Below are 16,567 nucleotides of genomic sequence, written 5' to 3'. Positions count from 1 at the left end.
GGTTTGCATGGTTTACATGAAGAAAAAATCTCAACTAAGGAAAAATCACCTTTTTAAAAAAAAATGTGGAATTATGTTAGTATTGTCTCTTCCAACTGTCTTAATTTACAGGTTTGGAGTCAGAGCAAGGATGGCTGTATCTTTAATGTTTAGACTTTGCTGAAAACTATATATGCAAAGAAAGCACTGGCTCTTTATTTATCAGGAGGTAGAACTGTGTATGGTTTTCTTCACCAGATGAAAAGGATGCTCATCAGTAGCACAGACAGACAACTGTGAAGAGTTACAGAAATATTTTTAGATGCAGAATGTGAAAGTAGTGTTTGTTGAAAGCTCCATATTTGTCCTGAGATGCTCTCACAAACAGTCCAGGATACTGGAGCTTGTGTGCAAACATTTCAAATAACAAATAACAAGGAATGAAAGCAAAGACCTGAAAAAAACCCCAAGGGGGAGTTCATTAATGAGTCTTGAAATTTTTGACACACTTTAGGAGATTGATCTGTCTTAGATGTATAAATTGCTTGCTAATATGATATTTATCTTTCTTTCCAGCTCTTAAAATACAGTGCAGTTCAAGGGCGTACCAGCTGTTGGAGCAGATTGGAGAGTTTGTGTTAGTATGCCGTGGGAATTTACAAGTCAAGGTGTGTATGCAACATTTATACTCAGCTTTTCAGAGAGGAGAGTGTGAAAGTACTCTGGAGTCCCTAAATTTTAACCCATGCAGCCCCCTGTATCTTCTAGTCCTCTACATCTCAAAGTGCTTTGGTTAGACTAATTCCTGTGCCTGAAGAGAGCATGTTCAAGTTCTAAGACAGGACCAGTTCCATGTTCACGGGACAAATCTGGTAAGTCAGAGATGAAGGACTTAGTCAAGCTTGGAAGTCCTGCATGGCACATTCACTGTCACAACTGCCTGAAATCAAAAAAAGGTCTTTCAGAGACATCACAAATCATCATGTGAGTTCCACAAGAGAATTAACATACTTGTGGACCCTGTTTTGAAAGGGACTTCAAAGAATTGTTTTAACTGATACTACTGCTATTATCTTTTAAGGAAAGGTTTTATGCCTCATTTTTCCTCTATGTAAAGTGGCTGACAGGCACATGTTTCTCATTTTGGGATTTGTTTTGAGTTGTAGTAAGAAAATTATTTCATAAATGATGGATAGTGTTATAACCTCATGACTAATATTCTTTCTTAGGGGAAAGGAGATATGGTTACATACTGGCTTGAAGGTAAGAAAGCCTCTGTTACCCAGAAGGCAGTCACCAGCCCTTCTGTGACTCCTCAAGATGCCAACAGAGCTTCATATAGTCCGATACCAGCTGTCCTTCCCGGTGATCCTCTCTGAAGTCCTGCTTCCTAGTCACTCATTAACTCCAGTATCCCTTCTGCTTTCAGTCTGTTAGGTCATCCTGCTAAATTAGAAAATTAGAAAAGAGATAATACACCCCTTTGGCCTTGTGAATGTATTAGCTCAGGCTTTATTAACAGGTGTCTCTCCCAGAAATGGCACTGAAAATACAGAAAAGCAAAAAACTCATCTTAAGGAATAATACATAGAACTGCCCCACCAGCTATCAGGGCAGAAGGTAGCTCCCAATGTTACTTCTTGATTTAGTTTTGATGGGAAATCCTCTGCCAGCGGCCACCATGACTTCAAAATCAGCCGGCTGGACATTCCAGCCTGTGAGGTGCTCCTACAGGAAAGGAGACAGCATAGTGTTGCTGTTTAGTGGTATCAGAAACCTTATGGGTGTGGTTGGTTTTGTGCTGTGAAAAATGAGGTGTGTATTGTGTGACAAAGTAAGATCCATCAAAAGAGGAGGATGAAGCAGAGAAATTATAGTGGATACAAACTGAAACAAGAATCCGTACTCCTGCTTTCATTTAATCTCCATGGTCTGGGGCATAGAAAAAAGAATTAAGTCTGCTGTTTCCATGCAGCCAATTCCTAGTGACACCTGCCATCTTGTTGCAGAGACATAAAAATCTTGGGAGAGAAGTGCAAGACATTGTATGCTGTTACTAAACAGGATAAAGTTCACTACAGCTGCTCTTGTCTTTGGCCGCTCTGGGATTTCTCCGAAAAACAACTCTTAACATTAGCTGATGTTATGGAGTTGCTTTGATTAAAGTGGCAGTGAACCTACTGTTGCTGGATAGCTGTCTGTCAGTGAAATCAGGCAGCCCTCTGAGTCACTGTGTAATTTAGAACACAGTTTAGGAAAGGTCATTCCTGAGCCAGCATTTCCTGTAAAGAGAGAACTATCACTACAAGTGGAGTAATCTCTAGATGAGCATGATTCTGTGAGCATTGCTGGTGTTGGCTTTCTTTAAACACTTACCTTTCAGGGCTAATATATTTTGAAGAGTTTAGCCAGTTCCAGTTTAACTGATTAGCAAACAATCTAACAGCATAAGTGAAACAGAGACAAAGGATATCAAGAGTCACAGCCGTTCCACCATAATGTGAACTAGACTGGATAAAGCTAACTGGGAGGAGATGAAAAGGAAGGACTTTGAGTGACATAGCACCACTTACTCCTGCTTATTCTGCTTCCTTACCCTCCAGTCTGTCCCTGATCCTAGGTACAAGTACAAAAACATGCATGAAGCTGCAATTTTTCTGGTATAAATTTGTGCAGTTTAAACAAGCAACTGACTGCTTGTTCATGTTCCCATGTAGCTAGCATAGCCACAACTTTTAATTGCAAGTATGTGCTGTGTGATTGTGATAGTGATAGGAGGGTTACACTACAGTCTTTCTTTGGCTTCTGTGAGAATTAAATGCAGCAGTAATGATAGATTTTTCAGGGATGCCTAACAGAGGAAGAAAGTTAAATCCTTCCAAATTATGGGAGATTTTTTCAAAATACATAGAAAAGACGTAGAAAATTCTGAGTGAATTTATGTCTCAAGAAGTGTGTGACATTCTGTATCTGCCATGTTGGATACAGAATGGTTCTGAATGGAACCAGAATCTCAGCACGGGAGACAGACACAGCTGACTTTGGCACATGAGATCCCAACATAGAGTCCTGCCAAATTTTTTAAAATCAAAATTTTTAATTGGTTTCACATTTTTTATAGGCTTCCAAATTCCTTTCTCTGTTTTTAATTTTCGTATTAGAAGGTACAGTAAATTTACTGTTTTTGTAATCTTAGCAGAATAAACTTTTCAGTTATCAGTAGTCCAGAGATATCCTCTAATACAACTATTTCCATTATCCAAATGCTATCTAGAAATTGTGAAACTCTCTGCTGTATTATAGTGCTTCATGTTGTATTAAATAGTTTACATTATTCTTTTAATGAGTTTGGATTTGTTTACATTTTTATTTAAAAGGTGCACATCCGTATCAAATGTGGATGTGAAAACATATGCTTTGTCTGTATATTACAGTTTTAACTCCTCTGCTTTATTTTAATGTTGTCTGTAGAATAAAAACTTTAAAATACATGTCTTATGAGTTTAAAGTCTTCTAAATATAAATGAGTGATGAGGGACCAATAGAAAGCTTGCTGTATTGACAGCTTCCACCACTGACAAGTCCTTGGGTAGTATTCAAGTTCTGCTGAAGACAGCAGAGACTCTTGCTGACTTCAGGAGGCTTAGAGCCTGGTGGTTTTCTGTAAAAGAGGTACAGTTTGAAGAGTGCTTGTGTCAGCCTACCTCAGTTTTATTGTTACTTCCTGATCCTCTCCTCAAACAGAGCATCTCCAGAATGAGAACTAGATTGTTTTCAGGACCGTTGAATCTGTCATATGTTTCCTGCAACTTCAAGCAGTAGTCCTTATTAATGTCTGTTTTTCTGATGACTGTGATGATATGACCGAATTTGGAAGATAGAAGTACAGTAGTGAACATTACAGATAAAAACAGAAGTGTCATCAGTCAACTTACAAGATTTTTTTAAGATAAATTTCAGACATTTTGACAGATGTAGTCAATGACTACAGCCATATTTCAGATGCAGGAAAGCATTTACCAGCTGGTAAAGCTGAAGTATGATAACCAGCACAGTGCTCATCTGTGAGATGCTTTAAATCCACAGAGATTCACATCCCAGATTTGGAGCTAGTCAGCTAATTCTAGCAAGCATTCTTTTCTAAAATGGTACTCTATACTAGAAGTATGTGATGTGTTCTTCCTTTTCTTGATGATTATACCCCTGCCAGAAAATGGGAAAGCAATTGCAATAACAGAGCGGAAGAAGTGAAGGTGGTATGTACTTTATAGATCACTTCATTTCTTCACTCAGTGGCCATTCATTTTCTACAGTCACGCAAGATAATACAGAGGATAGTAACACTCTATTCACGATGTGGTGATTTTATGGAAAGATTGTGCATTCTGATTATTGTTTATTGCAGTTCTATCTACCTGGCAGTGAGAATGCAGGCAGGAACATTAAAAAAATCACACAACACAAAAACTGACTTATGAAAGTCTTTTATTAGATTGATAAACCTTCACTATATTGTTTAAACTTGAATATTGAGGAACAGACTGAATAATCACAATATTTTAAAAAATCACAACAAGTAAAGCCAAAAATTCATTAATGTATTTCCAAGTGTAAAACTTCCTAGATTTTATTCACACCATGGGCATTGGAAAAAGACTGTGTTTTGCCACCAAAAAATTATTCTTTATCCCCTAGATTAGGTAGCAAACATATTTTAATTAGTTTGTTATTGGTGTGTGTGGGGGGAGGTCTCTGGTTCCAAGGCTCCTTTTTTTTTGTAAACAAAAAAGTTATCTGCTTCCTTGTACAGCTAATTAGTCAAATGAAATAAATTAATTTATTTAAATAAAAGTGAAGTGAAATCAGGTGTCCTTTGCAAACAATGCAGGGGCATAAAATGAGTGTTAAGCCTGACTGTGCTGTCAAAGGATGCAGCATCTCTTTAAGATCTATGTCGGATCAGTATGATATTTCCCCAGCTTGTAGAACATCTCTTCCACCCACTCAGACCCCTAAAAATTACTAATAGCCCTTCCATCTGAATTGACCTCAAAAGTAGAAATCTTTGGTTTTTTTAAGAGTGTCTTTCTGGGGCTGTCCTTTCAAACCTGTAAAAAGACAAGGCTATGCAAGATTGTTCTGATTATACTCCAGCTGAGTACCATCTGCTTTTCAGCTAATGAGCACTTCGTCTTCCTAATTCCTCTCCCAATTCTTCCCTACTTCAGTATAAAACGTTGTATTGTACTTTTTTCTAAAAATTCTAAATTGGAATTCAAAGATAAAATGCTTTGCAATAAAATATTCTCTCCAAATAAAATATGGGAAAATTGCCTTTCCTCCCAGTGTAAATTTTGGTTTAAATTTAAATGCACTTTCTGATGTAGAGACATAAAACGACCAGAGTTTTAAATGTGAAAGAGTGGGTGTTTAGAATTTGTTTGAGTGGCAATCCTAATGACTGAAACCTTCCTAAGAACACCGATGAGTCTACATGATATTATTTAATGTCCCATAGCACAGTAACCATAGTCCTCTGGTTCACACAGCAAAACAACCTCCCCCACCTTCTTTTTGTACATCACCTTTCCACTGCACTATGTCTTAAACACATATGCTATCCTTTTTGGAACTGAATTCCAAAGACTGGATTCAACAGTTTTCATAAAGCACTAAGTTTGACCTTCAAGGTCCACATGAAATGCTTCGTGTTACACCTTTGTGAAATCTGCCCTGGATTTCAACAGCAACAAAACAAGTATTTCCTACCAGTGAGCGCCAAATACGAAGCTAATGTGGGGCATCCTTATGTTCATGACTGTGCACAATTGCTGATTACTGCTGCATTTCATACTAAAAAACAATGGTGGGAAAATAAGTGTTTTGGTGAGATCTAAAACCAGCTCCCTACTACAGGGTAATTTCTTTCCTGTAGTTCTTGTATCATGCCTTCGGGCAGGAAAACACTCTCTGTCTCTACCTGAGGAGCCATCTGGGTAAGCTACCTAAGATACAATGCACACATGGAACAGAGCACTAAACACACTGCCTTTGTGACCAGAATTTAACACAGTTAACCTGACAAAGTAATGAAATTGTGTGTGTGATGCCTTTTTGGTTTCTTTTGCTTTTATGAAGACCTCTTCTGTTCTACTCTTACTAGAATATGTGAGTACAGAGCCAGATTTTCAAAGGGGTTAACCCTTTTTTCACTCCCTAAAGAGTGAAAAGGACACTTCAGGTTGAAAAAAATGCTAGAACTGAATCTTTCAGAATTGACTAAAGGTTCAGGGCTTTTATGAATGGTTTGAGGAAATGCTGAATGCAAAGCACTGGAAAAATTCTGATTTCAATTACCAGGATTTCCCGGTGGCCATACTGAAACACAGACCTGGCATGTCTTAACTCTGTTGGAAGAACTATGTGTTCTTAAAGAGCCACAACAGAGTTGTTCTTAGAAAAAGTTTTTTCTCCTAAAGAACAGAAGAAATTTTAAATTGCACCAACAAGCTTGAGGCAGAAAAGTTGGGTAAGGTGTAGGAAAAACACCTCTGAGGAGATCTTAAATTAATATGTTGCTATGATTGTGCATTCTGTTTCCTGCCCTTGCAGACAAATGTACAGCATATATATACACACCCATTCAGGGTACATTTTGTAAGCAAAAACATTAAGCATAAGCACTTCTGTGTATCTGACACAAGGCTAATCCATGCAACTGTTCTGAACACAAAATACATAAAGATTTAAAAACTAATGAAAACTGCATCTCCATATCTGGTAATGGTACAGAAGGTCTGAAATTCTACCACTGATAGGACTGCTAAATTAAAGGTAATGCTTGCCAATGAAAGCTTGCCAGGGTGCATGAAAAGTGACTTCTCAATCCACTCTCTGTGTTTTCCAGACATAAAAGAGCCCCTACCACCAGAGAAGTAACACACCCGCTGACAGCTCTCCCAGTAGGGATTGCATGTTCAGACTGGTTGCAGAACGGAAACGGGCTCAGCATGAGCTGCTTTGCAGCTGATGCCCCATGCTGTGTGTCAAGAGAACACCTCTAGCCTACATATTAGGAAACTCCTCCACAAGTTTTAATACAATTGATATTAGAAGCATAGATAGAAACCTTTCAGGACTCAAAAGTTTCCTATGCCATGGCTTTACTGGCAACATGCTGAGAGTCAAGGTCCCGTGTGCTGATTGTGCTCTGCAAGTAAATAGGTTAGTCTCTACATGCACATGAAAATCAGGTTGGAAATGCTCGGTGGCCCGACAGTCACCCACCTCTAACCCATCACAAAATTCCAAGCTTGTGCTGCAAGAACTGACAATATAATTGAATGTCTCAATGTAACAGCTTAGATTGGATGGATGATGTAGGGTCAAATTCTACCACCCTGGCCAAAAGCAGGAGCTCAGTCTGCCAAGTCTGGTCTATAGCAGCAGAAATGGTGAGAGGGGGTCACAATAGCTGTTACTCCAGTAATTACAGCATAATAAATAGTTACTGGAGGCACAACTGCAGAGAGTTTGGATCAGAGGGGGAGGAACTGCCTCTGCAAGCGTATGACATTTTTGCAGAACGCAGATCAAGAATACAATACCAGTCCTGAGGGACACATACTCTAAGCACACTCACCTCTCGCTTGTTCAGTTCCAGGCCAAAAGGACCAGCTATTATTTTGCACTCAGGAGGACAAAGTGCATGCTGATTAAAACTTCAAATTGTCTGTTAAAGACTTTACAGTGATCAGCTTGTACGACTGGAAAAATACTACTTGTGACAACAGAAGTTTAAACAAAGCTACACAAAATTGCCTTTTGTTGATCTGCATATCATATTGTCTCTTAAAAGAAGTTATACTACACTGTAGCACTATGATAAATGCTATTCCAAAAATAAAGTTTATATATCTTAGGAAACTTCTCTGAGTGTCCAAATTACTGTTTTCCTTTAAATGCTTTATACACCATGTCATCCATACTTTAGGACCAAGCAATATGTGGTTCACAAGGCATTTATCCCCTAAGACTTTTATCCCCCAAACAGAGCTCCCCTACAACTTCATGTGTTATTTCGAAGAGAGCATTGAGGAGAGAAGTGGGACTTTGATCTGGCGGTTTTTTATAGCAAGAACAGAAAGAAGCTCTCATCTCTGGTCACAGTTTAGAATCACTCCCCAAGATGTGGTATCCTGAAGCCAAATTCTGACTAGAAGCTGCCTCTGAAAAGCAAAGTGATTATTCCTGCTTGCTCAGGTACTTGATCAGCACGGGTACCACAAGTTTTGGCGTCCACATGAGCTGAATGAAAATAAAGTCCAAGGTGCTCTCTGATCTGGGAATGTTATCTGCATAAAAAATTTGATAGTGCTGTCATGATGTCTGTGATCAAATATGCAATAGATTTCTACTGGCAAAACTGTAAAAAGTTCACTTTATTAAAAATAAACCAAACCAAAATCACAAAACCCCCCAACAACAAAAACAAACAAACAAAACCAAACCAAGCCCCCATAACACTTAACCCTCCCTAAAAGCCAAAAAATTTAAAGCCCTTTCATTTTCAAATTAACAAATTCATGCTTTTAAAATGGCCAAGTTAATCCATTTCCATTTCATTCTCTGCTAAACTAGCAGGAGAGAATGGAAAAATAAAGAAAGAAGTTTCAGAGGCAGTATTAATTTATTTCTCTAATTTCAAATTCTCACACATTCAATAAACAAATTTAGTGGATTATGGTATATTAGCCTGGAAATATTGCTTAAAGTTGTATTTTATTATGAAATCTTACCTCAGCTGAATGCATGGAGGGATGACATTGCCTGTAAATATCACATTTTAAACACACATTTTTTTATACCTCTTTCTGTATTATGGGAAGTTTTCACTCCCATTAAACTTTGCTTTAATACAAGCATTCTCTTGTTTTTACACTGAGAATGGAATAAAGCACATGACTCAGATTTGCATGTCTGTATATCAAGTTACATATTTACTATTCCATTTGTCACTAGAGTTTGCTGTCTTGTCTTGAAAAAATCCATGTAACTTTTGACAGAGAACATCTAATCCTAGACAAAATGGAAAAACTTGACTGCTTCCTATATATATTTGCAGAACTGTACAAACCTAGGTTCCCAGCAGGCTGGTGCCTTGCTCTCTTATGCAAGGCAAGCAATTACTCACAACCCTGTCAAAGGCAGCAGGCAAGACCCAGTAGCCTGTTTTAGCATGATGGGTCTGATTTTCAGGGATGCTGAGCACCCCCAGTGAGACCCTCACCTGCTTTTCTCAGAAACAGAAAGCAAAAGACCCTACTCCTCATCATGTTCATCAGCAGTATTTTAGCTGTTGGCTTCAGAGGTCATGAAATCAAACTTCTTAGTGCCAGTAAAGACTTGCTCTGTACATTGCAGAATAAGGTCCTGCAGTGACTAATCCTAAGCAGGAGGCAAGCTGCTGACAACAACTGAGTACTTTTATGTGGAAATTGAACCTGTCAGGGAGAGGGTCTGTTTTTGCAGAATTCCTCTGCTCATTGGATAAAACCTGTGCTGTGCAGAGTGCAGGTGTTAATTTATTACCACAGTACTGTTGCTGCATGCCTGAGCAGCAGAGCCGCCTGTAACCACCTATTCACAGTCTTTGCCTGACTTAAACTAGCTAGTGTTTTAGAATTTATCCTAATAGTATCCAGATGCCCCACCAAAGCCTGGCCAAAGTGTTAACATTTTATTTGGTCTGAAAGACACCAAGTTCTGCAATGCAAAAAATTTTCCTCCTTCTGGAGACCTCTTCAGAGACTCGTTGTCTGTTACGATTTGATGCAAGTTTCTCAGCAAACAAACAAACAAACACATACATACACACAAATATATGTATAAAATTTACATTCACTTTCCAAACAATTCAATGGGCATTGAAAGCCTCATTTGAGTACAAAATTCCTTTCAATTTTCTGCACAACATCTCAGGTTGCTATAAAGGAAAGGCTGTTTTTCTTATTTCCTACTCTGGTAACTCAGTACATTTCTCCAGTACAACTTATGGTTGACAAAAACCAGCTAAGTAGGAACAATTATTAAGACTTGCATCACACAAGAACTTTTTGGAGTTCTGGGAGTTTACTTAGAGGAACTGGGGCTTTGTGAGATGCTAGCAAATTATTCTATGCTTTAGCAACCATTACCCTAAGTCCTTAACACTTAGCGTAGCTGCTTAGCATGCCCATTGTGTTACACCACATCTCTGTTACCTACACCGTAGAGGTCAGGTAAGATGTTTATGCACAGCATGGAACATGCAATATAGTGTTGGACAGAATAGCCAGGATTTGTATTTCAGTATGTAAACTGCAGGCTCTGAATCTGAGCGGTTAATCCTCATTACTCACGTCACATTTTCTTGCTATGTATCCATAAGCTGTGACAAAAACATCTATCAGTCAGGTCCTCTGTTCCCTTCTCCCAGCAAAGCATGGCTTTGAGACCCCTGAGTGGACTGTCACCATGCATTCCCCATACAGAAACATCTGGAATTTTAGAAAAGGCACAAGAAAATGGCATTTTCAGAAGAGTCAGATCCCACTCTGAACATAACTCACAGAAGTCTATTCCTGAAGCGATTTTTGAGGTACTGAAACATATTTTAAAGACCTGAGTTCACTGACATCTGCTCCTAGTCTCTGCAAGAACTGTGTCATGTTAATGTTGCATTCTCCTTGTCAAGTATGCCTCTAAAACCCAAAAGTGTTAGAAACATTCCAGTGAACTCAAGACCAGTGGAAAATTAAGCTAACACCTTTATGTTCATGCTATTGATGATGGGTTAGTCTTTGAAAGCCTAATCTGGTTCTTTGAGCCCATCTGGTTCCAAGGAGTCTTTCAGAAGAGCCCATGGGGTTAGGGTATCTATTCCTTGACACAAAGGAAAATAAAATCCTGCCAGGATGAAGGGAGAAAAATGACTTCTACATTCCCTAACATCAGCCAGCTATTGGAGTTTATGCTGACATCTCTCAATCCCTCCCAAAAGGAAGTGACAGTACTTCAAACACTTATTCAGCCATAGAGCACCACATTCTTTCCTACAGACAGCTCCAGAGTTTCATTCAGCTCTTGATCTCAGCTGACAGCCACTGCTGCCCTCAGTGTGCCTACAGGCTTGGGTACAATAGGCAGCAGGAAAACAAAAGGGAGGAAAAGGGAGAAAATGAAATTAAAATGCAATTTCTTTTTTTCCAAAATGAAAAATTGAGTTCTTTAACCTTTAAACATGCTTGTTTACTTACAGAAAGTGTACTTCAGGCACAAGAGGTTTGAGTATCAGTCATATAACATGTTAAATTGAAATAGTATCGGGATTGTCCCATGCAGTCAGCTATATTATCCCCTATCAAGAAGTTGAAGTTGCAGTTTTCGTATACATATATCTATATAAAGTATGCATCTTTCACACAATGGTCTCCTGGTCTGAGTTGACTCCAGTGGGGTTTATGTAACAACAGTACCTGTCATAAGGGCTGCTATCCTTGTAAGAGCAGACAATGATACTGTCTTTAGGAGCCACAAAAATGTTGTCTTCAATGTCAGGGCAAGGAGTGCTGTCCCTGCTGGGAGAAGAGCTCTTCTTCTCCAAGGCACTGTATGTGGAGCCATCTCCCACGAACACATTCTCTGGCATCTCTGGGTAACAGCTCTCCAGGTATTTCAGCATCTCCTCCTGCTCTACCTTTTTGGTGAGGCTCTTGCACTCTGCCGTGGCAGCGGCGGTGGTGCTGGTGGTGCAGATGAACACGGTGTCCTCTCCCCTCAGCCCTCTCCTGTCCTTGCGGTAAGCTTTCCTGGCCAGCTCGTCACAACTTCCCTTGCCAGACTCCAGGTCCGAGGGGGTTCTTAGCAGCTCCATGACATCCCGGTCCTTGACTTCCTTACAGCACGGACGCATGTTCTCGGGACATTTGGTGCAGCCGTCGGTCTTTCTGGTGAGGGCAATGGCGGCGATACCCGGCAGGCAGATGGCCGGCCCGATGGCCAGCAGCGGGATATCTCCCAGGGTCTCTCCCTTGATGCCAGACACGGTGAACATGAAGCCGAACACCAGAAAGACGCTGACCAGAGCCACCACCAGCCCCGTCCGGGGGTTGATGTCATCGGGTCTCAGGGTCCGCGCCATCCAGCTGGTGCGCACGGGGACGCTTCCCTCCACCGGAGCGCCCCTCGGGGCAGAGGACAGACGCTCCCCGGCAAGCTTCCGAAGTTTCCCGGACAGTGAGGCGCGGAGGACCCCGACCGCCGGCACGGCTCGGTTTCCCTTCGGTGCAGCCGCAGACGGAGGGCGGGCCGGGGCCGGGAGCTGTCCTGCCTCCTGCCTCCTCCCTCGCTCCCTCCCTCCCTCGCTCGCTCCCTCGCTCCCGAGAGCCGGTCGGAGCGGATCCCCCGCTTGCAGCCCCGCCGCGCCCTCCCACGCTGGCAGCGGGCGCAGGGGGCTCAAACCCTGCCGGAGGCCGGGGGTAGAGAGACCGGGCGGCTTCCAGCAGCAGCGGCCGGGGAGGCAGCTGCCGCGAGGGTTCACCTGCCCGGCCTCCACCTCCTCGTCCTCGTCCTCGCCCGGCCCCACCGGAGCCCCGCACAGCCGTGAGTACGCGCACCGCCCGGCGCGGGATGCTGCGGGGCCGGCGCGGGGGCTCGGCGGGGTTGCCCCTACCTGATGGCCACCGCTGCTTGGCCGGCCGCTGCCGCCACCCCGGGCAGCCTCTCCCGCTGGGGCGAAGGGGAGCGGACCCCCGACGGGCGTCCTTCCTCGGGAAGCCGGGATGTACATCCTCCGCAAGGACCCTCGCACTTAAAGCCTCTTCTTCGGTGAGGACGGGGCTTGCGAAGTAAATCCTCTCCCGGACAGACGGCAGTCCTGCCTCAAGTCTTCTCCCGAGTTAGGCACAAGTGGAGAGCAAGGCTTCAGGAGATGCTGTGCTGCAGCTGGATTTCATCCTGAAGGTGGCCCTTAGGGATAAAGCCTCTCCTGATGTTATTCCCTGCCCAAGAGTGAACATAGATGTTGGGGTTCTCTTGGTATCCATGGCCTGCCGACTGTGATGGTGACGTTCTGTCCCTGTGATTTGATGCACTTCAGTGATGGTAATTTGAAGTAAGCACCACCAGCAGAATGAGTATAGAAAAGGATCTCAAATAGGTGGGAATGTGGAAAGGCAGCAGCATGTTCAGGCAGGTTGCCAGTGATACAAAGGACTGAATGCTTTCACTTGGGGCAGAGATACTGGGAGATAAAAAAGAGTGATACCAGAAAGCTTCCAAGAAAATTAAGGTAACAGAAAAGGACACTCTGAACTAACAATCGTGAAACCATGGCTTCTCTAAGTTCTCCCATTAACATGATTCATTTTCCTCATACTACAAACTTGGAGAGCTCAGAGAAGCCAATTTAGAAAGCACTCAAATGTTTCTCAAGTCATGAAAAGCATGGGTTTTATTTACCCTCCCTACAGTACAACATCAACAGAGTACCTCTGTGTTCGAGGTTTCCAACTTGCCTTGCAGAGAGCAAGTCCAAGAACATAATTTCATAAGTGGGAACAACTCTTGCCTTACAGGACACTTTCTTCATAAACGGGGTGTCAAGATATAGTGTTTACTGTTTAATTTGAAGGATGAGTAAATAGGAGTAGAAGTATACACTGGGGAGAGTTTTTAAGTCTGTGGCAATGGCTTGTGTTTGAGATTAAAAGTTTGTAATTGACCATGATCATTGTTTCAACTTGTCCTCCAGAAAACTGTCCAATACAATTCACACTGAACCTCTCACCTGTTGCAGAGTGGGCTGAAACAGGAATGTTCTGGACTCTGCTAGAAATACCTTTCTTGACTGAAAGACTTAAAAACCAAAACCTTCCAGCTAGCACAAGTTAACTTCTACTTTTGCCACTGCAGGATTTAGCAGTATGAGAAATGGTGGTAGTGTCTCAGCCCCTATTTTCCAGAGTAAGAATTTGCTGTTTCTTTCCATCTGCTGTTATTCAGACACAGCTTTTATGTTCTCACAATGGAATGAATAATGCCTTTTTTTATCCATCAGCTAGATTCTGGATGAAAGAAAGTGATTAATCTTCAGTAAGCCTGTCCCACATAACTAAAATGTTGTAAAGTGTAAGTTATGAAGTTATGAGTATGTTGGTAAATAATGCCATGAAAGTCACTGTTCCTGCTCCCTGACCTTCCTTCACCTCCCCTAGTGCATTTGAATAGTCTTTCAAAAAATTGGAAATTGTTCTTTTGTTGAAAAACAAATGATGCCTGGGAAAAGCAATTACCTGAAGCTGTATTCATCAACAGTCCTTCAGAGATAGAAAAAGAACACAGAAATGTAAATATTAGTGGCATTAGTGGAGGGGAAAATTGCTGTAACAGCTGAAGTACCTGTCAGAATATCTAACAGGAGTAAAAATGGCCCTTCAAATTTAAGCAACAGGCTTACTGAGATGGAAGAGGGAACATCTACTTCAGAACAGAAAGCTGTTAGTGGACAGAAAAACACAGAAAATGTCAGGACAAAGGTGGAACTAAATGTCTTCAATTTGTCCCTTTGTGAGTGATTTCAAGACAAGATTATGTGCTTCCAGTAGGAGGGGATAGAAAGGGAAAACAATCACCCAGTTCCAGGAAAGCATGCCACAATTGTTAAAATTGTCTTTCCAAGCTAGGAATCAAGAGATCAGCAAGTGCTACTTAACACAACTGAGCAACAATGCAAATGGTTGAAATTTCTATCCTGTTCGTAACTAGAGAAAAAAAAAATTACTTCTTTGAGGTGAAGTATGTTTCTGTTCTGGTGCTGTACACAAAAATTAGGTACGCAACAGCTTTTTTACCTCAGTCTTCAATGGCAACCTCTCTTCCCCCTTCTTGAGTGGATGGACAGCAGGATGGGGACTGAAGGAAAAAAGTGCTCTCTACTGTAGTAGGTCAGGTCTGTGATCACCTGAAGAACCTGAACGTGTCCATGGGATCTGATGAGATGCTGTGCTGGTTTTGTTTGGGATAGAGTTCATTTTCTTCACTGTGTCTGGTATGGGGCTATGTTAGTAATGTAGAGGTACTTACACAGAGCCAAGGCCTTTTCTGCTTTTTGTGCTACCGCACTGGTGAGGAGGTTGGGGGTGCATGGGAGGTTGGGAGGAGACACAGATGGGACAGGTGATCCCAACTGACCAAAGGGATATTCCAGACCATGTGACATCATGCTCAATATATAAAATGGGGGCAAGAAGGAGGAAAGGTGGGAAATTTGGGGTGATGATGTTTGCTTTCCCAAGTCACTGTTATAGCTGATAGGGCCCTGCTCTACTGGAGATGGCTGAACACCTGCCTGCCCATGGGAAGCGGTGAATCCATTCCTTGTTTTGCTTTCTTTGCGTGTGTGGATTTTAGTGTCCCTATTTAACTGTCTTTATCTCAACCTGTGACTTTTCTACCTTTTACCCTTTTGATTCTCTCTCCAATTCCAGTGGGGGGGGGGGGGGGGGGGGGGGGGCGGTGAGCGAGTGGCAGCTGGGGCTTGGCTGCTGGCTGGAGTTAAACTGTGACAGATGCATCCCAGAGTCCCAAGGGAATTAGTTCACATAGTTGCCAAGCCACTCTCCTGGTACTTGAAAAGTCCTGGCAGTCAGGTGGAGTCCCAGGTGACTGGAAGAGCAGAAATATTGGACCCATGTTTAAAAACGGTAGGAAAGAGAACTCTGGGAGCTACCAATCTCTCAGCCTCCCTGGACTAACCTTTCCTATCAAAAGCTATCCAGTGCTCTCTAAATTGTCTAGAGAAGGATGTGATGGGTGGACTGTTCAGTGGATAAGGAATTGGTTGAACATATCCAGAGGGTAGTGGTGAATGGCTCAATCTTCACATGTAGGTTGGTTATAGATGGTGTCCGTTAGGGATCTGCCTTGGGACAAATACTGTTTAATGTCTTTCTCAGTGATGGAGAACCACTGGCAGATTTGCAACCAACCTGCTTTGAGTGGTTTGAGTGTTGCTGTTGATGTACCTCAGGGATGGGATGCCATCCAGAGGGACCTGGACAAGCTCAAAAAGTGGACCCATGAGAATCTCATGAGGTTTAACAAGACCAAGAACAAGGTGCTGCACCTGGGTCAGGACACTCCCAGTACCAGCAAAGGCTGGGGATGAACAGATGGAGAGCAGCCCTATGAGAAGGATTTGGGAGTGCTGGTGGGTGAGAGGCTGGACATGACCCAGCCATGAGCACCCACAGCCCAGAAAGCCAAATGTGTCCTGGGCTGCATCCAAAGCAGCGTGGGCAGCAGGGGAGGGAGGGGATTCTGCCCCTCTGCTCTGCTCTGGTGAGACCTCACCTGGAACACTGCATCCAGCTGTGGGGTCCCAGCACAGGAAGGACATGGACCTGCTGGAGTGAGTCCAGAGGAGGCCACCAAGATGATTAGAGAGATGGAGCACCTTTCCTACAAGGAAAAGCTGAGAGAATTGTTGAACCTCATGAGATTCCTGTGGGCCCACTTCTCCATCTTGTCCACATCCCTCTGGATGACA

The 16,567-nt window shown here is 42.4% G+C and overlaps 2 protein-coding genes across 2 annotated transcripts in view; one reads left to right on the top strand and one right to left on the bottom strand.

Annotated features, from left to right (window-relative positions):
• Positions 1-3,470, top strand: part of LOC116438270 (atrial natriuretic peptide receptor 2-like) — a 37,476-nt gene extending 34,006 nt beyond the window's left edge. Inside the window, exons 21-22 of the mRNA XM_032097101.1 lie at positions 556-647; positions 1,209-3,470. Coding sequence (XP_031952992.1) covers positions 556-647; positions 1,209-1,358 — 242 coding nt within the window. The 3' untranslated portion in view covers positions 1,359-3,470. The remainder of the gene's footprint in view (positions 1-555; positions 648-1,208) is intronic.
• A 977-nt stretch (positions 3,471-4,447) lies between these two features.
• Positions 4,448-12,343, bottom strand: TMEM215 (transmembrane protein 215). The gene is made up of 2 exons (XM_032096061.1): positions 11,277-12,343; positions 4,448-8,333 (listed from the first exon to the last, which is right to left on the bottom strand). Exon 1 carries the CDS (start codon positions 12,158-12,160, stop codon positions 11,438-11,440), a length of 723 nt encoding a protein of 240 aa, XP_031951952.1. The 5' UTR covers positions 12,161-12,343; the 3' UTR covers positions 4,448-8,333; positions 11,277-11,437.
• Positions 12,344-16,567: the final 4,224 nt, after the last annotated feature.

The sequence above is a fragment of the Corvus moneduloides genome, chromosome Z, assembly GCF_009650955.1.
Source record: "Corvus moneduloides isolate bCorMon1 chromosome Z, bCorMon1.pri, whole genome shotgun sequence".
In the NCBI taxonomy this organism is placed as follows: domain Eukaryota; kingdom Metazoa; phylum Chordata; class Aves; order Passeriformes; family Corvidae; genus Corvus; species Corvus moneduloides.
Note: the sequence above shows the minus strand (reverse complement) of the source record. Positions and strands in the feature narration are given on the sequence as shown.